This window comes from Pantherophis guttatus, chromosome 2 (genome assembly GCF_059756535.1).
Source record: "Pantherophis guttatus breed Tessera chromosome 2, ASM5975653v1, whole genome shotgun sequence".
In the NCBI taxonomy this organism is placed as follows: Eukaryota; Metazoa; Chordata; class Lepidosauria; order Squamata; family Colubridae; genus Pantherophis; species Pantherophis guttatus.
Window position 1 is genome coordinate 152,153,174 of NC_142064.1, and position 24,605 is coordinate 152,177,778.

Here is a 24,605-nt window from a genome sequence, read left to right on the forward strand (position 1 = left end):
AAATCAGCGAGGGCTGTCGTGGCCTTTAAAACTAATTTAGTAAAATTGGTCGCTTCTCTGGGGGAAGGAGGTCAGTGGGAAGAGTACGAGGGAGATATACCCTCTGGTCTGAAGTTTGTCGATACGTTCAATAAGCAAACTCAGATCTTTAATAGAAAGGACTTCGCTTAAAAGAAGAAAAACCTGCGTCTCTGATTATGATATATATTTCCCTTTGCGAGCATAGTCTGTTCCCATTTCCTACAAGCAGGCAGTCCGCGCTCTGTGTGGTTTAACTCAGTCCTACTGGATGCAAAGGAAGGTTAATTCCAAAGTTAAATCGGAAGTCTAACCTAGATATACCTGCTCTATTTTTTACTTTACAAATGCTTAGTCAACACAATCTGAAAGGGAAGTTTGCTCATATATGCTTCTATTAAGGGAACATTTTTGATAACATCGTTGAGTTAGAGAAGAAGGCTGAGCTGTCATTTAAACACTTTTTTTTCAAAAAGAAAAACAGGCCATTAGCCTTACTCGCACAAAGCGTGATAGGAGGCTTTAAATACTAACCGCTTGTCTAGAAAGGTTATTCTAAATGACTAGAAAAACGTCGCCTTACTTAAGAAGTATCCAGCTCGATTTTCTTCCTCTCCCGCCCCCCAACCACCACCATAGCCCACTCCACCCCCGTCCCGCGAACGGCAGCTTAGCGCGTTGTCTCCTTCTTCGCCTTGAAACTTTTCAGCACGAGCGAAGCATTAAGATGAGCAAAATCAAAACAAAACCCTCCCATAGGAGAATGAGTCACAAAACACTGACTCGGGGGGGGGGGAGAGGAGGAAGAGGAGGAGGAGGAGGGTGAGAGACAGAAAGAACCAAGTTCTTTCTCCGAGCAAACGGGAGGTTGGTTTGTTGCGCCGCTTTCGGTGAAGCGATACTTCTGCTAGCGAGATGTCCAGCCTTTCCTTCCCTCTGCAAGCAACCCCAAAGATCTGCTTCGATCGATTGGGGGGGGGGGGGGGAATGAAAAAAAGCAAGGAGAAATTTACTGGGACGTATCACAACTAGCGCAACAGTTGGGAAGTACAAAGAGCCAACTGCAGCGTGCGACCAACTTTCTCTCTCTTCCACCTCCCCCCCCCCCACCACACACACACCTCCCTTCGCCTCGGCGCCCCCTCCCTCTCCAGAGGGAGGAAAAAACTTTTTCAGCCAATCAACGCCGTGCCAGCCCTTCCCAGCGAGGGCTGTCATTGGCGTTTCTAAGGCGAAATAAAGCAGAGGCGAGGTATTTATTAAAGAGAGTCGCAAGTGAGCTTTAGGAGAGCCGAGGTTGAGCCTCGCCAGGCGATTTCGAGGGAGCCTTCTGACTTTTCGCGCGCCCAACCACCACCACCACCTCTTCCCCCCTCCCCAAGCCGAGGAATTCGTCTCCCTTTTTTTCAATAGGAGTGGGGGGGGGGGATTTTTTTCCCCTCTCTCTCTCGCTCCACCTCGTTCAACTTTCGCTCTCAACCGACTCCGCTTCGAGCGTCCGCGGACGGAGCAGCAAGCCAGTCCACATGCGCGTTTCTTGAGAGCGGGTTTTTCCTCGAGCGGCGACTTAAGCAAAGCGCGCCCGACAGCCGAGTTTCTGCAAACGCCGCGGCTTTTTTTTTTTTTTTTTTTTTGGCGCGGGGAGAGCGAGACGCTTAGCCTGTGGGGCGCGCGCGGGGGCACATTTCTCCTCTCCTCCTTCCCGGCTGTCTTTCAAGAGACGTCGCTCTTGCCGATTGCTTAGGGGGGGCCCCCTTCCCTTCCCCGTTCTCCTCCCCCGCCCCTTTCTCCCCTCCGCCTCGATTATTTTTTTGTTTTATTCCCCCGCGCCCGCCCGCCCGCCCGCTCGCTCATATTTTGGCTTCGCCCTTTTCTCGCATGAATCTCCTCGACCCCTTCGTGAAGATGACCGAAGAGCAGGAAAAGTGCCTGTCCGGGGCTCCCAGCCCGACCATGTCGGAGGATTCCGCGGGGTCTCCCTGCCCTTCGGGCTCCGGCTCGGACACGGAGAACACGAGACCCCAAGAGAACACCTTCCCCAAGAGCGACCAGGACCTGAAGAAAGAGAGCGACGAGGACAAGTTCCCGGTGTGCATCCGAGAAGCCGTCAGCCAGGTCCTCAAGGGCTACGACTGGACCCTGGTGCCCATGCCCGTCCGGGTGAACGGATCCAGTAAGAACAAGCCCCACGTCAAGCGCCCCATGAACGCCTTCATGGTGTGGGCTCAAGCGGCACGGAGGAAGCTGGCCGACCAGTATCCGCACCTGCACAACGCCGAGCTGAGCAAGACGCTGGGGAAGCTCTGGAGGTAAAGTGGGGGTTGGGAGGGAGGAAGGGAGGGAGGGAAGGGAAGGGAAAGCCGCCGAGGAAAGGGCGCGAAGGCTTGCAGGCTCGGCCGGCCAAGCGCCGGAGGGGCGGGGACAGCGAGGGCGAAGGGAAGGGAAGGGAAGGAGCGCCAGGGCGGCTGGCTTGGGTGGTTGGATGGCTCGCTCGGCGCCCCTTTGGCTTTGGCGCTTCTTGGGATCCCGAGGGATGCCTCGCAGGAGCCACAGCCGAAATCGTGCGGGGCTTGAGTTCAGGAAGGTCATTGGATGGCAGGAGACTGGAACCGGGCAGGAAGGCGGCGAGCCTGGGTGCAGGCAGGGATGTGGAGATGGCTGGGCTTTGCGCGGGACTCGCTTTCAAAAAGGGGATCTTGCCCCTCCCCCCCCCTCTCTCCACCAGCCTAATTTTGGTTTAGGAGCGGAGGGGAGGGACAAAGACTAGAAACCACTGAGTTAGAATAGAAACCACTGAGGAAAAAGATGGGAATGCTTTAGAGAAGAACATTGTGGAAACTCATTAGAAAGGCAACAAGATCGCTTTTTTACACCCCTGAAAGACAATAAAAATATTCCTTAAAATATAGGAAGAATACTCTTGAAAAGTATGTTGTATGTGCCCAGCAAGGCTTCTGTGTTTAGATATTTGGCCTAACTGTTGAAGAAAAAAGAAAAAAAGAAACGACAAAGTTAATAACTTGAGCCCTGCTCTGGAGAAAAACAGGAGTAGAACATCTTGGGTGTAATGATGATTGGCACAAGTTAGCAAGTGCCAACCAATAAGAAGTTGGCTCAGAAGGATGACTAGCAAGAGAAATGTGGGGTGGGGAGGTAGGAGAAAAGAGAAAGTGAGTCACCTGGCTGAAGCATAAGCTAATGACTTGCAAAAAAAGGGGGGGGCTAAGGGAGCCACTTTCGTGGATGCAGAAGGCTTGGAGTGAGTTTAGATGTTAATTCCCCAAATGCCTAGAAGAGGAATCCTGGTATCTGAGCTGTGGCTGAAGCTGCATGTGTCTACAGTGTTTGATTGGGATGAGAAGAGAGAAAAAGGGTTGCTATCTTGTGTCTTCTCCTTTCTTGCAAGGAAGAGAATAAGGCCGCAGAGTGATTGAAAGAATTGCTGAGAAAAAAAATGAAAGGAGTGGTTTGAGTCTTTTTTTCTTTCTTTCTTGCAAGAGGCTCTGGGAAAGTTTGCAGTGTGTTTCTACCCAGAGGGGAATTCTGGAATAGCAGAATGCTAAAGGCTGCCTTTCCTGGTGCCTGTCATTTTATGGTGGATTTTATACACCTTATGTTTTGTCCTCTGCATTATCAGAAGTTCATTCTATCTAGATTTGGGGCTTTTGACAGCTGCCTGCAGCAATGCTGGCCTAGAGGTGCAGTGGCAGAACGTAGAGTAAATTTCTAGCAAATCAAAGGTTCTCTAAATAGTAAAATCATGAAGCTTAAGCTTTGGGTAGAACTTAATCAACCAATGCATGGCTTTGTTTTAATTGCTCAGGTTATTGAATGAGAGCGAGAAACGCCCATTCGTGGAGGAGGCTGAACGCTTGAGAGTGCAACATAAAAAAGACCATCCAGACTACAAGTACCAGCCACGAAGGAGAAAGTCAGTGAAGAACGGACAGGCTGAGCAAGAAGAAGGATCGGAGCAGACCCACATCTCTCCGAATGCTATCTTCAAGGCCCTGCAGGCAGATTCGCCTCAGTCTTCATCCAGCATGAGTGAAGTACATTCACCTGGAGAGCATTCTGGTGAGTGTGCCATCTTCCTCTCCTTGTAGACAATGAGGAAGAACATCCCGTGTAGACAGGTTTTCTAAAGGAGCATCAGTAAGGCAGTCCAGTTAGCAGTCTTTTGCTTTTCTGGAGCAGTTTGCCAAGGAAACATAAAAGAGCTAGATAGCTATTGGGAAAAAGCAATAGCTTTCGTGTACCTACAAGACAGGTCTTCAAATAATATTACCCATCACACTCATGGGAATTAGATAGCCGTAGGTCGTCCTTCAACAGTTCAACATCAACTTCATTGCTTTACTAAGCCATTCCACCAATAGTACTAGTCTTAGTTTTCATCTCAATGTATTACCACCCCTTATAAACTATAAACACCTGTTATTGTAGCCTTATAAAGGAGCCAGTTTTCAACTACATGCAACAATCTGCATTGGTATTTCATTCTTATTGGCATGCTCTCCATCGTCTCCTTTGCATCCAGCCAGAGTTAATCTTTAGCTAAGTTATCACTGCCATGCAACACCTTCTGCTCATTAAAAGTGGCCGCTGGTGGGAGCTTTATGGCCCTCTGGCTGTGCCTGTTATCAGAAGGGAAAGAGACCCAGGTGTGGCTTGCTTGCCCTGTGACTTCAAAGGCATCAAAGAGAACCTGTCCCCTTTGTAACAACTACTATCTCCTTTGTATTCCTTACAGGGCAATCTCAAGGGCCACCTACTCCTCCTACCACTCCTAAAACAGATGTCCAGCCTGGTAAGCAGGACCTGAAGCGGGAAGGTCGCCCACTGCAAGAAGGAGGAAGACAACCACCCCATATTGATTTCCGAGACGTGGACATTGGGGAACTCAGCAGTGATGTCATCTCTAACATTGAGACTTTTGATGTTAATGAGTTTGACCAGTATCTCCCACCCAATGGCCACCCAGGAGTTCCAGTTACCCATGGTCAGCCTGGCCAAGTCACCTATACAGGCAGCTACGGGATCAGTAGCACCACAGCTACCCCAGCAGGCACTGGGCATGTCTGGATGTCCAAGCAGCAGCAGCAGCAGCCACCGCCTTCTCAGCAGCCACCCTCCCAAGCTCAGCCACAGCCACCGCCCCCACCACCGCCGCAGCACACACTCACCACCCTGAGTAGTGAACCAGGTCAGCCTCAGCAGAGGACACATATTAAGACCGAGCAGCTCAGCCCCAGCCATTACACTGACCAACAGCAGCATTCACCTCAGCAGATCAGCTACAGTTCCTTCAATCTCCAGCACTATGGCTCTTCCTACCCGACCATCACTCGCTCCCAGTATGACTACACAGACCATCAGAGCTCCAATACCTACTACAGCCATGCTGCCAGCCAGAGTTCCAGCCTTTATTCTACATTCACTTACATGAACCCCACCCAGAGGCCCATGTACACCCCGATTGCAGACACTACGGGGGTACCTTCCATTCCTCAGACCCATAGCCCACAACATTGGGAACAGCCAGTCTATACACAGCTCACCAGACCATAAAGTTCTGAAGGATGGTGTCAATTCTCCAGACTTACAAAAAATATTTTAAAGCTAAAAATGAATGGAAGAGAGGAAAAAATATCCCAGAATGTGTTGTGCACTACAGCACCCCTTCAGAACTGACCAGATTATTCTCAGTCAAGAAACATTCCATGATGGACTAAATCCTTTGATTTGAAGGCAGTTTTTTATTTTCTTCAAACAGCCAGCTTAGCTTGCATAGGTATGAACTTGTTAATTATTTTTTAACAATAACTAAAAATGAAAAAATATAAACTCTAAAAGTATTCCTCTGTGAGGAATATTCTCTATTTTAAATATTTTTAGTATGTATTGTGTATGATTTGTTACCAATATGATGGGATTTATACGTACTTGTTTTTAGAGAAACTTTTAAAAACTGCTTTTTTCTTTTTTGGGGGTGGGTGGGATGGGGACAGTTGAACCACACTTAGCAAAAGAATATGCCTTAGCTTTTTTCCCTGCTGTCAGAGGTATTTTTCTATAGTTAACAGTCACTTTTAGAGACTAAAATGTGTGCATTAAAAATCAAGGAAAAGGAAATTTTGAGGAAAGGAAAGAAGTGCCCATTATCATGATTGTGGGAATTTGGAAAGAGACTTCTATTTTTCTAGCATGGAAATAAAATACGGGGAGAAAAAATAAAGAAAGAAAAAGCAAGGATACCTTGAGCCTTAAACTAACACTATCAGACGCCTTAAAGAAAAATCCTGTGAAATCTTCCAAAAGACTTGCACAATTATCTTCCACCCTGCCAAGGGAAAAAATGGAACTCCCAAGAAGAGAGCTCAGTTTTACAGGTCTGAAGCTTTTTAATTATTATTATTATTTTATTTGCAACTACAAGCACCAAGTTATAAAGCCAGAACCAGCATTCTCTACCTTGATCCCTTTTCTTCAGCTTCCAACACCAGGCCAACATTTGTGAGACAAATGCGGTCACTCGAAAAACCAAGAGTCTTCCCTGTAAATTACATAAAAAACTAGAATTCTTTATTCCATGAAGACAGCTTACAAAAGAGGGAGATGGGAATGACACAGGGACACCAGCTTTAGCAAGGTTCATGGATGACAGTAGTAGGTGGTTTTTCTTCTTTTAAAATTATATATATTTATTTTGTGAAAAAGATGTTTTTAATCAAGAGGTTTGTTTTTCAATTTCCCCCCTTCCACATTAGAAATCTTTGTAATGTAAACAGAAATACCAGCATCTTACTCAGAGGGTATATGGTGCCTAATTGTTAAATTATGGTCTAAATCAATAACCCTTTATTTATCTCTCAGTCTTTGTTTTTGTATTTTATTATTCCTTTGGAAAGTGTCTTAGGTTTGTACAAATACCTGGCTCCCGTTTGTCTTTCTATCTTTTCTATTTCTTTGGTAAGAATAAACTGGAAAGCTTTTGTGTTGTTTTTCTCATTGTACAAACAAAGCATGGCTAATTAGTGTATCACTGAGTTATTTCTCCCTGAATATTTTTGGACTCATGATTTGGACCAGACTAAATTAATGGAACAGTATGCAGAGCAGAGAAAGTAAGAGTGGACTTGAACCACTCTTTCGTTTATGAAAAATCCCCCAGGTTAAAGCTAACCAGCAAACCTTCCTTTACATGCGGATGTCTGACTTGCAGGGATTTCATTTTGCATGAAGGAACATTTAACTAATTTCTTAAATTGCTCTCCAAAGTGGTCCAATCCACTGTATCACCTTAAGGTTCCACCTCTTTATCCTTTTTTCCGGGTAGGCCTAGGCTTATTCTGCATAAGTGAAGCAAAGCAACAGTGAATGTAAACCAACAAAGCAGGGAGGGGCACATTTCCATTAGGGCTTTATTTATCTGTCCCTTGAAGGTGCCATAGATAGATCTATTCCAGCAGAATAGATGCTGCTGGAACCACCAGACAATGGATGCTTCTCAATTTGCCTAACCAGGCTTTCACTTCATTTGGGAGGAAAATTAGGGAAAGCGACACTGGTGAACTTGTGGCCAAACAGTTAAAATATTGCTTTGGGAAAAAGTTAGCCAACTTTTTTTATTTTAAAATGTTATATTTGTTAATTATTTTATAGGGAATTCAGTAGAAGAAAAGCTTAAAGCACTCTTATCATATGGTATCTTTTCTACTTCTATATTAAAAAAAGCAGATCTCTTGAAAGTATTTCTGTAACTTAAGTAATGTCCTTTCAAAAAGATTAGTTTTAGATAAAAAAACACTTTTTCAGTCATTTTGTTTGCAAACCCTTTGGGTCTCTGTAAAACTTATCTTTTTGTATATTATTGTTTGCAATAAATATACATTGTATTAAACTTGGAATGAAATAGCTATTTTAGCTGCAATTCCGGAAGGGATCCTAACTATCCTAGCGAAGATGCGTTGTTTTTGTTTGATGCAATTACATCTACTGGTGACCTAACCTATGCAATATACTGGAAAATGTGTATACTGTTCTGACCAAAGTCGAATTTGGAGTGTACAGCATTACCCATCTACAACTCTTTAAGGCACCTGCATCTTTTCCTGGGAACACATAGTTTGGAAAAGTCACAACTGGTTTAAAGAGTAGAAACAGGTGTTACATTCATCATAGTAGTTCTGGAACTGGGTCTAGAGACTTATACAACCCTATTCTATAATAACATAGCTATCAGATTCAAATCAGTTTACAAATTATCACAAAATTAGCTAACCAACTTTTTGGGGTTGACAGCCTGTTAGATGTGTTGCTTGCTAATTCTCTTGCAAAGTAAATGGAAGGAATCATGGATGTTCCAGCATTTAAAACTACTGGAGGTTATATTTTCCCTGTTTATCATTCCAGGATATTATTTCTTACACAACCTGAAAATACCATTTTCTTTTCAGCACATGATTACATGTGATGGGCAATGTTACATAGATTAACTTAGTCTTGTTGTCTTCAGAATGCACAGAAATACCTGACCAGTTCCAACATCTTTGACCAAACAGCATTTTTCTAAAGGAATTACAAAAACAAGGCTGAATGCTTCAAGAGTCAATTTGAAAACCATGTAATACAAAATTTGGAACATTTGCTGGGCCTTATTTAAAATGGTTAAGGAAATATGATTCGGAAACATAAGTTAAAATTTGTATGATTAAATGGATGTAGCATTGAAAACAATATGCACAACAGTGGGAATTTCAGTGGAATAAAAAAAAAGTAGTAGTAAATATCATACTTAGAGAAAACTGGTATTGCAAATAATATACCATTCCAGTATGGATTGTTAAAGATGGTTATTACATTTTCTTAAAAAAAAGTATGTGAAGTGTAACTATCTGGTTACTTCTTGCTCTCATATTAATGGCAATGTATAAAGCCCAGGAATTTGGAAGAAGATCTATAACAGAATGAAACTGATTCTAAAAGCTGAATTTCCTTTCCAACTTGGAATCTTTCTATTAGATATTACTAAAACTTATTTATACAGAGCATACCGAATTACCTTTGTACATGCCAACAGTATCTAGGGTACCTTACATTTCTCATTAGAAAATACATACAATTCCTATAATAGATAAAGAGCAAATACAGTATCCTTCATTGTCTAAGATGACTTCACATTTTAAAAATAAATCTGACCCAGAATTTAATTTAATGTGGAAACTAGGTTTGGACTATAATTCTACCCATGGACTTGTACCATATCTGAAGTCTAGGCTAGTCGTTATTTAAGGCATAGATGTTTTTGTAAATCAAAGTGGATTTTTTATAAAATAGGACTAATTTTTCACTTTAACTTCATCAATTTGAATAATGATATTTTCAAAATGACATAGGATACTTAAATCTCTGGGTGAAATGGGCAATTTAGAATAGGAAATATGAATATTGAGGACTAAACTTTATCCTCAGGATGTGTACTTAATTTACTTACTCATGTGATCCTTGTAAATCTCTTGTTTATTCACTTTGTGTTTTCATTCTTTTCTCCTGGTTTCTGTTTCTTTCTTTCTGCCTTTTTTTTTTCCTTTAAAAAGTTCAATTAAAAATATTTAAAAATGGGTAAAGGCAACCAATTTATGAGCAAAGGATGCTAAAGTGCATGCATTGGCTCATGCTCCCACCTGTCATTCATGTGAACCACTGGCTACACCCATTGGGCAAGTCCCCTTCTACCACCCTTCATTCAGAAAAAAATGATCAGATATGGATGGTGCTGAAGGCTGAGGCAGCCAGTTAGAAGAGAACAGCAGGTGCTTTTCAGATGCTTTTGGAGTTCATCCTCCATAACATCTGTCTTTGGCTATTCTGCCTGGAGCAGATGGGAGTTTGACCTTCCTTTGCCTAGCTCTATGGTTAATGCAATACAAGCCCACATTTGGCCTCACAAATCTCAAAAAGACTTGCACTTGCCAGCTTTAGGCTGGATGGCTGCCTGGAACAGAACCCTGGCTAAGTAACACATTGCCTTGTTGAAGGTAATGACGATGGAAGGATACAAGGTAGACTGCTTGCTTTGGCATGAATCACCTAGGGAGTTCACAGGATCATACTGGCTTGCAAATCCTCTCCAGCAAAACAAACAGATGAGGTCATTCCTTGAACTTCTGGGTTTTAATCTAAACTGCTGCTGCTTAGTGATTTTCTCGCTCTCAAAGCATTGGTGGAATTTCTCCCCACAAAGATCTTGCTCGTGGCATGAACAACAGAAAAAGTTAGCTGCCCATGAAAAGCGAGATATGATTCCATCCAAGAGTTGCAGTAAAGCCAGAATAATGATGGTCTTTTCCAGCCGGAGATGTCGATAAACAGTTTAAGGAGAAAACAACAACAATATAATCTGTTTTATCAAGTCAACTAATCACTGCTTCTGTTGTTAAGGGGAAAAAAATAATATTTTTGTGTTTTGGAGGGGTCTGATAGTCAGCTGCCTTAATTTCATTTTAAAGACAAGGAGGACAGATGAGTTTCAGCAAGGAAACATTGAGGGAAACAATATGTTTTGGAGAAGTTACTAGTCTTGGTAAGAAAGGATGCAAAAATAATTCTTAGCACCAGCAGTAGCAAAACATGGTTAGGCCAAAATGACAACATGTTCATGATGCCATCAGGCAAATCCCAGCATTTATGTATTTGTGTCCTTTCTTTTGTCACAGGTAAATTGTACCAGTAGCATGATGACGATGACGTGTATCTATTGTCATTTTTCCCTCTTCCAAACCTCTCCTACAAAATGCCCAGGAACTATTCCGACATAAGCTGCTATTCCATTATATTATATTATATTATTTTTTTTGCCAGAAAACATTGGAAAGAAACCCCAGCTCCCTTTAATTTGTCCAATGTATCTGGAAAGAAAAAAAAATCAGATTTTATTATTTAAATTCTTAAGCCCAGAGAGAGAGGGAGACAAACATATCCAAGCTGGAGAAACAGACCATCTAAGTAAAATCTTTGACAAAAACTGTGATTTTAAATCAAAAAATAATAATCCAAGAATTTGATGAAATCCTCCCACTATCTGTGGTAGTCCTTTAACTTTGTACCATCTATGACTCCAATTTAAGAATAGACAACTTCCGACACCTTTTCATTTTACCACATAACACTTTGCTTCCAACTCTGCCTCCCTTCTCTTTTGTAACTCCTTGTTTTTGATTCCCTATCCAAGACTCCAAAAGTCTATTGTAAGTTCCAACTCAGCCAGAAAAAAGATAGAAAAGATACCCTGACTGCACTGAACAGTGCAAAGAAATAAGTAAGAATTGTTAATTGCCATGAAGGAAGTGGTCCTGTAAATCAGATGACTAGTTCATTCTTGGTCCCACTAAGTAAGAAGTGTTCTCCAAAGTTTCATAAAGAATATTTTTCTTCTTTTTCCCTCTTGCAGAATTAAATGATTATTATTACATGGTTACTTACAGCTAGATAAGCATATTATTAATTATACTTGTATGTTGTGTATGCAAACACACATCGATATTAAATACTTTTAAATATTTTTAAAATGACTTTCATTCCACATAATAAAATATATATTCTTTGCTGTTCTGGTTGAAAAGAAAAAAACACTCGCTGTTATTAGAAAACCAATTTAGTGGTCTGAAATGTAACAGCATCTATTCAGGGACCAGTTTGCATCCAGATTGCGCCTTATATATGTTCCCATGCATACAAAAATGGAGAGTGATAGACATAGAGGAATAATTCTGGTCTCTCCCAACAAAATTAGGACGTCTGGCCGTCCATATTTGTCTCTTTTCTTCACTGCCAGCTCATTACTGTACTCTGAAAGGGCCGGGCTTCAGGGAATGGGTGGGTGGGTGTCAACTGAGATCTTAATAGGGATGCCTAATCAGCCAAATTCAGTTAATTGGGCAAGTCCAGCCCTTTCCTGTTTAAAAAAATTCCTTATATTCATGCAATCAGACTTTCAACTAAACCCACCACCAGGAATTCAATTTGGTGTGTTCAGAATGATTTTTGAAACCCTCTGGTCAAAATAATATGCCAGAGATTCAAACTGGAATCAATGATCTTCGTGCTGCTTGTTGTGTCAAATCCCGTTTTGCAAATAACATTTAAGGGCCAAGCCAGAATTGTTCTTTTCATCCTAGCTCTGTTCTAAAGACTGTCTATTTTGGGAGTTTGAATGATGTGACCCTGACAGATGTTCTCTTGAGAAATGTATAATCTGAATTATAGAAATAGAGTGCTTTTATAGTAACTTCTCTTTCAAAATGATGTTTTGGATTCATATTTGTTTGTAAGTTAAAGCACATGTGCATGTTCATGATATCCTTATCAATTTTAGGGTAGTTTGGGAAACTAAATCAGTTCAAAGTTGTGAACCAAGACAGTTTTTAACTCTCATAAATTCCGAAACAAACATCTTTCCCATAATATCCCTCACCTATAAATATTTCCCTGCCGGTGCAGTGACCTCTATGTCACTTCTTGGTTTTAAAGGCTAATAGTTCCACTGCAGATATTCCATTAAAGAAAAATAGCGTCTACATATATAGTCAGCAAAAGTGTAAGGGAAAGATCAACCATATGAATGCACGAAATGAAAATGAAGTTTAAAAGGCAGAACTGGCTCAACTACCATAAATCTTCAACAACATCTGCCTTATGATGACTCTTAAATATTTCCAAATCCAAATCACCTGTGCAAAATATAGCAGCCTTCTGATCGTGTGAACCCAGTGATGCTGTTGTTACATTTCTTGAGGGAATCAGCTTCTAAATATCACCAATAGCAAACATAATTTTCTGACTATTTCCATATCCCGATTTCTTTTTGTGAAAGAAAGCAATCTTCAAATAAAAAAAAAAAGATGTAGATAGAGATGAGTTAACATACTATGGAATCAGACAAGGATTTGCAGATTATTTTAAATGAAGAATCAAGGGCAGCACTATGGAATTCACTTGCTCCCTATGTACTTATTCATATCTTTAAATGGTTCTCAGAGAACTTGTCCTCTGCCCTGCCTTTAAGTCAATCTTAAAATATCATGGTACAGGTCTCTCATGTAATGGCCCCAATTTGTGACTTCATGAAGCTCTGTACTTTCGTACAGCTTTTGAGCACATCCTTCAGATGGAATGGGACAACGTACCACAACCAACTCGCTGTGGCCAATTCGCCACAGCCAACTCACCATGGCTAACTTGCTGCAGGACAACTTGTCATGGTCAACTCGACATGGCATAACTTGGTACAGGGCAATATAACAATTCTATTTAATTATTTAAAACAAATAATTATTTTAATTTTGGCCATTCACATATCATTCTGTCCTTCTTTTTGCATCCTTTCTTTAATGATTTTATTCCACTATTTCTTTGATATTAGTATAACTCTTGTCCTGCAGCGAGTTGGCCGGGCAAATTGTCACAGACCCTCCTCAGAATCTGTTTGACCAAGACCTTTATTGCTTTGATAACTTATGAACTTATTGCATTTTAATTTGCAACTCATATAAAGATTTTGTTTTTAAGAAAAATCATTTTGGGAAGCTTGTTCTAAAAGAGGGGATATATTGAAAAAAGTGAAAGAGGAGAAGGGGGGGAAGTATATAACACCAAGGTTTGTCCAATAGTATGACGGAATGCTAGAGCGTGATGGGGACATTTAGGCTAACAATTTCGCTCAGTGTAGGAATCAAACTTAAAATATCCCAGACAGATGGCTGCCTGCTTTGGTTGCAACTTATTTAAGGAAGGAAGCTCACCACCTGTCTGGACAATTGGTTCCATTGCTGAACTGTTCTTAGTGTTAGCACTGCTGAACTGTTCTTAGTGTTAGCAAGTTTCTATTAACATTCAGTCAGAACCTGAAACTTAAATCCATTATTCCATAACTTGCACTCTGGAACTAGTTGGAGCAGGCTTTTATCTTCTTCTATCTAACATTCTTTCAGAGACAGTAAACCCTCAGTTTATCAGCCCTTGATACCAAAGAGTGCAATGATGTACAGTATATTGCCACAGTGTTGTACTATTATATTTAATGGATATTCATCAAAAATACCAAACATCAAGTTAGTTTGCTAAAATGCTGTTTCACTGAATTTGAAGAATGCTGTTCTATATGCCCTTTGTCTTCTTTTCTCAAGAGTAGACTTACTCAAATACTTCAATCAAATATCAATATCAATATCAAATACTGTTTCTAGCACCTTAATCATCCTGTTTGCTCTTCTCTGAACTTCTAGAGATAACTTGAGAAGCTCGCAATAGGTATTGAACCACAATTTTTACATCCATGCATTATTTCCTTGATCCTAATTGCAATTCTTTTCTGCACTTTCCAAGTCTATCTTATTTTTTTACTTATATTTTTGAATTTATATTTAATTTTTTTAAAAAAAAATCTCAAAGTGGGATGCCATGAATTTTAGCATACACAATGATAAAATTCCATCAGTGATCTGTATGAAAGCATTATGATATTGTCCTTCATTTATTTCTTTTCCCAAAGATACCACCATAGAAATACCTTTTCTACAGCTGTTGCCCACAGCTGTCCACAATTTCTCCTTAATCCTTTTCTTAATCAATTACTACAACTTACAAGAGAGACTCTATCACAACCATATGCCTCAATTGCTCAAACAGAATTGCAATCTTCATCCTTCCATTGTAAGAACAATCCATTTATGAATTAGTTAGGTACATTGAGTTGGACCAGCAACTGTATGAACAAATATCAATTATTTCAAATTATCCCTGCAAATGTGCAATGACCTTGAGCATCCAGTTTTCACCTTTGTTGTCATAGACATATCATTGTTGTTCATGATGTTTTGTATATTTACCAATCCTTTCCTCGCTGGAATTGATATCTTTATTCTCCAAGTATTCTCCAAATCTATTTTTAAGCTCCCAAAACAGTGATCTACCATGTTCATATCTTTGATGTCAACTGTAAATTCACTTTGGAATGATTGGAATTTCATATGTATTTAACATTAACATTAATTTACTTTCATAATTGCTTCTAGGACTTCTTTATTTTCCAGTAGCCAAGTCATATGTAGATGACACCACACATTCCAGTTTTCATTTCAGCTGTCATTTCTTCAAATCCTTCTATTCTAATTACCTATTTGTTTAAGTTAAACAGCTTGGGAATAACCCTCCCGAGCTCTGTTTTTGCTGACAGAGGCACCATGGGCCATTTCCATTTCCAGGGGGCCCCGCTGGCAAAGGCAACATGGGCCATTTCCAGGGTGGGCCAAATCTAAGCAGCCTGCGGGCCAGATCCGGCCCCCAGGCCTTGATTTAACACCCTGCTGTAGACTGATTCCATTTGAGATCACCTTCAGACCCAAGGGGAGGGGACTTTGACGAGATATAAAGAGTGAAATGGATTCAGAAGGGCAAAATCAGAGTGAAATGAGGCCTATGCTAATGCTTATGATGTAAGCATGCTCCACAGACTGTTCTAGTACACATCTACATCTGAATGACACCAGAATAGACCTGAGTACAAAGCTACCATTACCACTAAATAATACATGCATTGCAGAGATAGCCTTCCTATGACCTTCCTCCCTTTTGTATTCATTTTCTGGTTTACAGCAGCACTCCAAAACAACTTTGTGCCATCAGATTGCCTACCTAGCATCCTTGTTCCTACTGATGAAAACACTTTATACAAACCTTCAGGTCTCTATATATTGTTTTAAGGCCCAACTCAAAGGGGTAATGGTAGCCTGTTATTAAATAGCTACAAGCTTATCTCTGGGATGCGAGTCAAATGCTTTAACTCTTGATAGCCATTGCTTTCTTCCTCTGACATCCAGTTTCCATTAAAAAAAAAATAGGAACTTGCTCCATGCATCTTCCATGAACATGTAGTTGGCCATACAAGGAATTTAATCTTGGGTCTCCCCAATATATTCCATTCAATATAATTTAGTTCCCCTCACTCCTTGATATTTTATAGTAGTCCTAGGGCTGTGCTCATTCTGGATACAGAAACAGATGGTGCTCATTCTGGATTAAGAAACAGATGGTGTAAGTGTGAAATTGGGCTTTCCCCTAGACATGGGGACTAATTACACCAAGTTGCTTGACCATCAAACCGCTATCAACACACAGTCTCACTTCATAAATTTTAAGCTGCTAATAACAGGACTGGACAGAAGTTTTAAAGCTTCAGTAGGCAGTTTAAAATTAACTTACTCCCTTTTGGTGGAGAAAACAACCAATGTAATTCCAGCACTGCTTCTTAAATCGCTTAGATTCCCATGGCACCTCTTGAAAAGGGCATGGCAGAATCTCCATGAAGTATCCATATTATGAGCTCAACTCAGTGACCAAAAGTCCCTAAGACAGGGAGCCAAAGTCCATGCTATGCTGGGAGATCATGACGGATTTCTCAATTGATGCAGTCGTGAGAAGTAGGGATAGCTGATTTGATGAAGAAAACAGTAAGAGGGGTTTGCTGAATTTAAATTTTGCTTGTTGCTACTTTCCTGATCTCAATTGCTGTCCTCAATGTTCATGGCCTTATGTGTTAATGCAAGTGAGAAATATAGTTGATTGGCATGGTGCTTCCCTCCCCCCCCTCCCCCATATGGAGGAAATAACATTACCTCAGCTGCCACACTGCTTCTTAACTCAATCAACAATACGCCAACATTCTTGGCTCATGCTACTTCATAATTGCACTGAACTATCATCTGCTAAATAATGTATAATGACTTATTTCACACATAAGGCAAAGCTATAACCTTGATGCACAACTTTTATTAGGCTGGTTATCACAGTTGGCTTTTGACAAGCCAGGTGCCAAAATCCTAAAAGTAGGAGGAGATTTAAAGGGAAACCCCCCACCACCACCATTTTTTAACATAAAAATGAAATTAAAATTACAGGTTATAGAAGGATGACTCTCAATAAACTCTCTTACACTACATTTTGGAGTTTTTTAAAACCGTAACAAAAGGTGCAGTGGCCTCTGGTTGTACTGCTCTTATAAACTATAGTTTAAACCATAATGACCGAATTTCAGACATCACACTAAGCCCAAACCAAACAAATCACATTATTGCCCATTGTTTAAACCCAGCAACTGTAGCTGCTACTGGAAAAATTGGTTACAGATGTCCCAGTGCATTGTGTAATCTGACCCAAATTCCTTGTCTCCTAATGTGACTGCTGCTATGGCAGTGTTTGAACTCTTACAGTTCTGTTCAGAACTATGGATTCCCTTGCCACTTACCACTTACATTACTGGAAGAACAAGTTTTTAAAGGAAGGAGAAGTTACATGCCTTCAGGTTTTAGGCATATGTTATTGAGCAGATTCCCCACTCACCATAATAGTATACCAAATGGGGAAATAGGGAAATCAGAGGACAGAAATGGTTTCCCTTTATTTTCAGAAATTTCACTTATATGGATTCTGCAACACCAGCCCATTCCCTGATTTTTTTGGAGTGGTATTTGGTGGGACCTGAAGCCATCTGTTTCTTCAAACACAGTTGCCATCTACTGAAGTCATGTGCCAAGGTTAGGCCTGGAGCCTTTCTCTGTAACTTTCTTGAGGCATTATAGGATCAACTTGTTAGTTCCGTTTTCTGGGAAAAAGCAATTTTACTTTATGCGATTTGTCAAAATGATTTTTAGATATTAAAAAAGCAGAATGAATAACAGTGCATCTTAAAATTACAGTGTCAAAAAGATAAGTAATTTCAAAGGAAAATGCATACCCATACCTATTTGGTATTTGTGGCTTTAAGGGTTCTTAATATGCATATTAACATATGCAGAATTTCCAATTATAGAAGATCTATTGTAAGTAATTGCTTCCTACATGTGGAAAACTGGGCAAGGGACAGAATTAGTGTGCTTGTTCTACTTCTGCTCCTTGTTCAAGGGAGAAGTTTTCAACTTATCCCAATTTTCTCTTTTTCTTTTTACTTTTCCTAATAAACAGAGGGGTATCTGCCATGTTTGATGTAGTGGTTAAGGTGCTGGCCTAGTCCTGCCTGAGGCATAAATGACTTCGGGCCAATCACGCTCTCAGCCCAACCCACCTCACAGGGTTGTTGTTGTGGGGAAAAGAGGAGGAGGAAGGAGTTATAGGTATGCTTGCCACCTTGAGTTGCTTATAAAAGTAAGAAAGGATGAATTTAAAAAAAACCCTAATACATAATCTTACCAGACTCCCTCCTTTTCCATTTGAGCGACCATGTTTAATATCCACCCTAGGCAAAGGTTTAGCAAAGGCTTCTGGTTTATGTTGTCACTATAACAAACTCCTTATCCTGACAAATGAAGCAGCTATTACTGTTAGTGATACTTAGGCACAAATAGACTTCACTCATCCATTCCATTGGTGCACTAGATAAATTTTAGAATTTAAAACTAATAATTTAATTACATTTGCCAGGCAGGGTTCTCTTTGGCTGGCCATACTATGTCCTTTTCCTACAGAAAAGAGCAATCTATTCTTAATGTAAACACAGTAAAACTAGTGTTTTGATAGTGCATTTGTCCAAACGTGTCTCCATAATTATAAAATATTTTTAAAACTCTTTTTCTCTCTCTCTTGTATGAGAATATGCTACAGTTAGTGTCACTGGCCCTAGTGTTCCTTTCATTGCAACAACTGCTTTGGTCTTTTTTTTTTTTTTTACTATCTACATGACCTGCCAATCTGCTGATAGTCATTTTAGACTCAATGGTCATTGAAGAAGACCCTGAACTTTAGTCCCAGATCCAAGCTTAGAAATATGTGAAATATTCAGTGTGGGAGTTCTTCTCCAAGGTTGCAGATTTCCACCTCCCCAGACTGACCCATAGGTAGTTCTGTAGGTCAGTATCAAATGACATGATAATGCAATCATGTTTTCTTTTCATTATTCTTTTTAAAATGATCTAAAACTTATGGCGATGTTTCTTTTTTACAGGAAGCTGCTAGCTAGATCAAGCCTCATAATCATATCAGGCAGAGAAAATTATTTCTCTCGGAATTTCTTTGGCCTCTGAAGATGAAAATAATTAATCGAGGGCAGATTTAATAAAAGGCAAAACTGAGATAGGAAGAATGGAAGGTACATTGAAAAAAAACCCTCAAGCCCTCTAAAATTAATGCACTTTTAAAAAAAAACAAAAAAACAATGCTCTGCTATTTTCTAAGATGAGGAGGGAAATTTCTTTCTTCAAAATACTTGGAACAAAATGTGGTGTTGCCATGGTTTCACCCTCACTGGCTGGAAATGACAATATTAGCGGCAGTGACCTGGCAATTAGAAACTCTGTTCCCAGGTCAGACTACAGGGAAAATAAAGAGCGATTACTGAGCTTAGAGAACGCAGAATAATGGCATGGGCTCCTGGGCTCCCTATCTTTTATAACTGGCCCATTTAAATGCAGATTGTGATGACTTTCTACCTGGGGCCTCTAATCTGTCTCCCAGCCCAATCAAACAATAAGCATCTTTTGGCAGAGGAGGCAGGATGGGGATATAGGGAAGAAAAAAGTCAGCATCCCTACATTCAACCATTTCTCAAATCCTCACTGTTGGCTTTTCTCTCCCTCCTTCTTCCCATAACCAGACTTCAACTGCCACGGTTTCACCACAGCCTTTGTAATCCTTTGGAGACTACCAAGCAGAGAGAGCCAATCGTAATATTAAGCAGTCAAAGATGACAAAATCCTTTCACCAGCCCAAAGAAATGGCCCATGTTGATAGCTGCCGGGCTGCCAAATTTTAATCACTAGATTAATCACAGGATGGCTTTGTGGAAAAATTGGCTTATCCCTAGGGCTCCGGGAGAATAGCGGTTTCCAAGCACTCATGGGTTGAAGCACAACTGATTCTATTGCGGAACTGTAATGTGTGGGTGAGGAGTGACACTTTAATGTCCATGGGTCTGCTTAGGATGGGAATATGACACAGAATTGCTTACATTGATCCTTTGTTGCTCTAGATCACTCTCAACCTTGAGAGTAGGTTTATTTTAGGATATGCGGACTTTAACTTCCAGAATTCCTGGCTGGAGAATTTTGGGAGTTGAAGTCTATATCCTGTATCTTAAATTTGCTAAGATTGGGAAATATTCCTCTAGATGAAACTCAGTATTATGCACTATGTGTGGTTTCAGCCTCATGAAGAAGCAGTCTTTGTCACCTGGTCTGGGTTCAGAATTCAGGTGGGGTTGGGTGTGGTTAGTACCTAGCTGGGAGATCCAGGTCAATCCCACAGCCACAGGCTAAAAATCTAAAGACTGTCATGAAAGAAGATCATGCCAAACCATTTCCAGATTGCTGCCAAGTAAATTACCTGAAGTAACCAGGAATTGAGCTCAGTTTGTAGGATCCTATTGTGGTTAATGCAATCTTACCACCAAAACCATATCTCCCTTACTGTCTGTCTTCCTGCTCATCTCTTACTAAAAATACCATTTTCTCAATCGTTTTCCATAATTGATTCTTGTAGCGGCAATTCAGATGATACAGGGTTGTGAAAGGAGGAGTTTGAAGGGTCTGATGTTGAAAGAAGCCATAGACTGCTATAATACCTTATCATACTGGCCATATAATCTGTCATTAAATAATAATGATGTTTTGCTTTGTACATTTATAGCATATAGACTCTGTCTCAATAGGTAGATTCCCTTCCTATTTTTCCTGTGTCTTTTTTCTTTTTCTTTCTTTTTTCTATTCTTTTTTCTCTTTCTTTCTTTCTCTCCCTTCCTCCTTCCCCCCTCCTTCCCTTGAGATACTTTTCCCAGGGTGCTCCAACATGCCTGGGGCCCATTAGCATCCCTTGTGCATAATTAGAGCTCGATGCACTGTTATGCAAAGCAGCCTCAGATGACAAAACTGCATCCTGGACAACTACAGAAATCTGGGAGACACTTTCTCACACAGTTTTAGCCAATGCAAACTGGCACTCTGCATAGTTTCAAAATTAATTAATTGGGGACAGTTGGATCCTCTTGCACCCACTCGTGGCACGCTTCCGATCCCAGCTGCTGAAAAGGACTCTCTTTACAGATCAGTGTGTATTTGTGCTACTGTGCATGTCTCTTTGCGTGTGAAGGAAAGGGAAGAGAATAAAAACTTTTTTAAAAAGTCCTTTTTTTTTTTAATCCTGTCTTTTGTCTCAAATGAATAAAAGATCTCGCAAGAAAAAAGAATAGTTCTCTTTGCCCCTTAAAACAAAAATCATAAGAAGCTGCCTTATGCAAATTGAGCTATTTGTCCATCAAGCCCAGAATAAAGGAACCACCCACCCTACGGTAGGAAAAGCCAGGCTTCTGAGGGTTTGAAGGCTTTTCCAGATAGCCACATTCAAGTATTATGCACCAGTCCTTAAGCCATCAGAAAGCTTTGCTGGCATAAACAGTGTTGCCCTAATGGCCAGGTCCCCCTACTCTGCCACAGTAAGGTGGCTGACAAAGCATTACTTGTCCTTACTGATTTATAGTAGGCAAGGTTAAGGTCGTGATTGGACCATACCCTTAATTTTGTCTTCCCCAGGGATATCTGTAGAAGAGGGGGAGTGGCCACAACTGCAATTGAAGTTGCATGCATGCAGCATGCAACCATTGCATGAATATGGTTGACATCTTGAAAGGAAGAAATGAGAAAGACCTTCTATGAACCACTCGTAAAGCTCCAATCTTTCGTGAGTTCCTGGTCTGAGTACTGGCCAAACTTTGAAGGGATCTGCCCATTTCTGCCTTCAATCTGATTGGCCCAATGTTAGCAGTGAGTTTCAGGAAGAATTTAAAAAGGTTATCCCCAGTTCTAACTCACAAAGTTTAATTTGACATTTGGGGAAGAGAAGTTGGAGAAGGATATTAATTTGAACTACCTAGATTCCCTTCTTCAGGTAAAAAGGGGGTTTTCTCCAATGGAAAGCACCTTCTCTCTGTGAATTCTCCCTTTGCAATTTGGGATCCTGGAAAATTATTATTTGAATTGGCATAGAAAGCTTCCAAGACACAGACTTCAGGTTTGCTTTCTTTTCATTAGAGACTTCAACTCAAGACTTTTTTTGCATCTAGCAGAAAAAGTTTGTCAGTCATTTTATTTCAGTCATTGACCAGCAAAACAAGAGTCACATTTAACTTGCTGAATATGAATACAGCCTATATAGCATAGAAATTGACTAAAGTAAAACAAGCTACAGAATTATATAACACAAAGTAAAATTGTAAATTTAAGTTTAAGAATTTTGGGCATGAAATTAATATAGCTAAGATATTATACATTTTATATAAGGCAATTAAATGATTATTTAGAACAAAAGAATAGTAAAGTTATGGATCTAAAATATAGAAGCATTATAATACTAAAAGTCATGGTGAATAGCATGTGTTTTATTTCTATTCATACCATAAAGCTTTTGTTTCTTATCCATTCATTGTAGATGACACATTAGTTCACAGTTGATCTTTACCAATATTGGCAGGATTCTAGAATCCACCAACATATAATGTAGCCAACTGCAACCAACACAAAAGGATACCCCCAATCCAATCCATACTAGTCAGAAGGACAAGTTCTAACATCACAAATGAATAGCCACTTGTCCAAATTAATGTTCTTTCCATCAATGTTGCATCGAAATTTAGAATTCTTGGGAAGCTTTTCCATGAGTGAAGTTTGACTCCTATTGACTTCCTGTTATTTAATTGGCAAAGTGGTTTTTCGTTTATTTCTTTTGGGACTAGTTTTGGTTTCCCATCCAAGTATCAATGAGATTTTATCCTGCTTAGCTTTTTCAAAATCAGCCATGCTGCTACTTAGCTGAGGTACAATTCATAATTGCCCCTGAAATCTGGACACAGTGGAAATAGCAAAATTTTCCCCTGCACTGATTAAGTTGTTCCTTCGTAGTGCCGTGTGATCTAACTATGTATTAAGCCAGCTTCCTTTCTTTCCAGTATCAGTATTTGGTAAAATGATAAGCTTGGTTCCTGTGCAGTTGAAACTTCTTGTTTCTGGATCCTAATCAGTGAGTTCAGAGAAGAAAGCTTTATGGAGAAGGTAGCAAAGAGGAGAGAAAGTCATATAGTAGGAAGAGCCTATAGGAGGGGGAGAAGGAGAAAGCAGCAGAAATAGGCAGCAAAGAAAAGAGTAGCAGGCAAGTTGTCATAGCGGTGCCCATAAAAACATCTTGTCTGGCATCTTCTCAAACCTGATGGAAGACCAGAGCAAATCCAAATTGGTTTGACCCAATTTTGTAGGAATGTGCATGATTCTGAAGAGAATATTTTGGGGGATTTGTGCTTAAATATTCACAATCATAGGGATAGGATTTTTCTAATTCATCTTCCACAGAGTGATTAACAAAAGAGAGTTGTAGTTCAACGATAGATAAATATGTTTTTGGCCAAATTTACTCTGATGAAAAGATGACATTGTTTCACTGCTGAATATCAAGAGCTCCGTGTGTTGCCTCTGCTGCCAAAACCATAGGGGTGAGAGAGGTTTGCCTCAAAAACCTCTTGGTAATTTCTGATGGATGGATGATGAATCACAAGATTTAGAGGAGTTCCCTCCAGGTCACGACAATGCAAATAACTATGATTGTAACATAGAGCTAAGCTGAATTGAATCACATCTGGTTGAAACTCTACTGGCATTCATATTAGAGAGAACCTGGATAAGACAATATTGAATTTCAATGTTCTGCTTAGAGGAACGGCAAACACTTGAGAAGGGATACATTATAAGACAACAATTTCTTGGCTTCCATAATCCCTTTACTCTTCAAGGCACTCAAAACCATAATCAAACACAATATGCAAGCTAAGTAGAGCAAAGGCCCCTGAACTTTAGGAGAAGGAAACTTCTCATCCTTCCTCTGATTCTATTCAAATGCAAGAAGAATGGATGGCTTTTGGGATGTTGTGGGACCAAGCTGGAGAAATTTTTATGGTCTACCCATCCATACATGCACACAAAGACATTTATATATAAGTGCTCAAAACTTCTCCTTACTAGCCTCTCCCTGTCTCAACTGCATGGTGATCAGAGCAGATGGGGAATTAAAGTACTCCATTCCATCCGACAACCTCAATGTCCAGGAGCCTCAGCCTCCATCCAGAACTTCTAAAGAATAGAAGTTAAAGCTACCTTTGCTACCAACAACAGTTCACAAATGTGACACTGCCACTGCTTTTGCTACAACTCCCTGCTCTTTCTGCAAATGTCTATTGCCACTTTTTTCCCCCATTCCTTCTGTTCAACACCCAGAACCACCACAAAGAGAAATGAAAGCATGGGTGTCCAATAGGAACCATCGTGACATCATCACACAAATGTTACAGATGTTATCAATCATATCTTGATGCAAATAAAGTACAGGATATAATTCACATAATTTGTGGGATGAATTCATGGTGCACATGATATCTTTGCCCTTGGCTTTCTTCTGCAAAGCCTCATGAGTAGCTAGAAAGAATCAGTCTTATCATGATTATACATCGTCTGCTCATATCCAGGCTGGATTAGAGGAATGAATCTACATGAGTTATTGCTCAA

General features: G+C 40.3%; 1 protein-coding gene and 2 long non-coding RNA genes across 7 annotated transcripts in view; 1 reads left to right on the forward strand and 2 right to left on the reverse strand.

Moving 5' to 3' along the window:
* The window catches only part of SOX9 (SRY-box transcription factor 9), a 26,011-nt gene extending 18,998 nt beyond the window's left edge, over window positions 1–7,013 (forward strand). Inside the window, exons 2-4 of one of the 2 annotated variants that reach the window (XM_034412720.3) lie at window positions 1,924–2,327; window positions 3,842–4,095; window positions 4,772–7,013. In XM_034412720.3, the coding sequence (XP_034268611.1) occupies window positions 1,924–2,327; window positions 3,842–4,095; window positions 4,772–5,589 (1,476 nt within the window). In that variant the 3' untranslated portion in view covers window positions 5,590–7,013. Of the gene's footprint in view, window positions 1–1,273; window positions 2,328–3,841; window positions 4,096–4,771 lie in introns of those variants that run through there. The other variant, XM_034412719.3, reaches the window with a different exon arrangement.
* LOC148115380 (uncharacterized) lies at window positions 3,798–9,601 on the reverse strand. Its single transcript, XR_015732462.1, has 2 exons — window positions 9,515–9,601; window positions 3,798–4,159 (listed from the first exon to the last, which is right to left on the reverse strand). It is a non-coding gene; the product is annotated as an uncharacterized LOC148115380 (long non-coding RNA).
* Window positions 9,602–10,865: 1,264 nt separating this feature from the next.
* LOC117662951 (uncharacterized) lies at window positions 10,866–24,338 on the reverse strand. Of its 4 annotated transcripts, XR_015732460.1 has the most exons (4): window positions 24,198–24,338; window positions 23,462–23,642; window positions 12,750–12,900; window positions 10,866–10,928 (listed from the first exon to the last, which is right to left on the reverse strand). It is a non-coding gene; the product is annotated as an uncharacterized LOC117662951 (long non-coding RNA). The 4 variants fall into 4 exon arrangements; XR_015732461.1 differs by lacking the exon at window positions 24,198–24,338 and having other exon boundaries at window positions 12,750–12,825; window positions 23,462–23,710; XR_004590557.3 differs by lacking the exon at window positions 24,198–24,338 and having other exon boundaries at window positions 23,462–23,710.
* Between the last annotated feature and the right edge of the window lie 267 nt (window positions 24,339–24,605).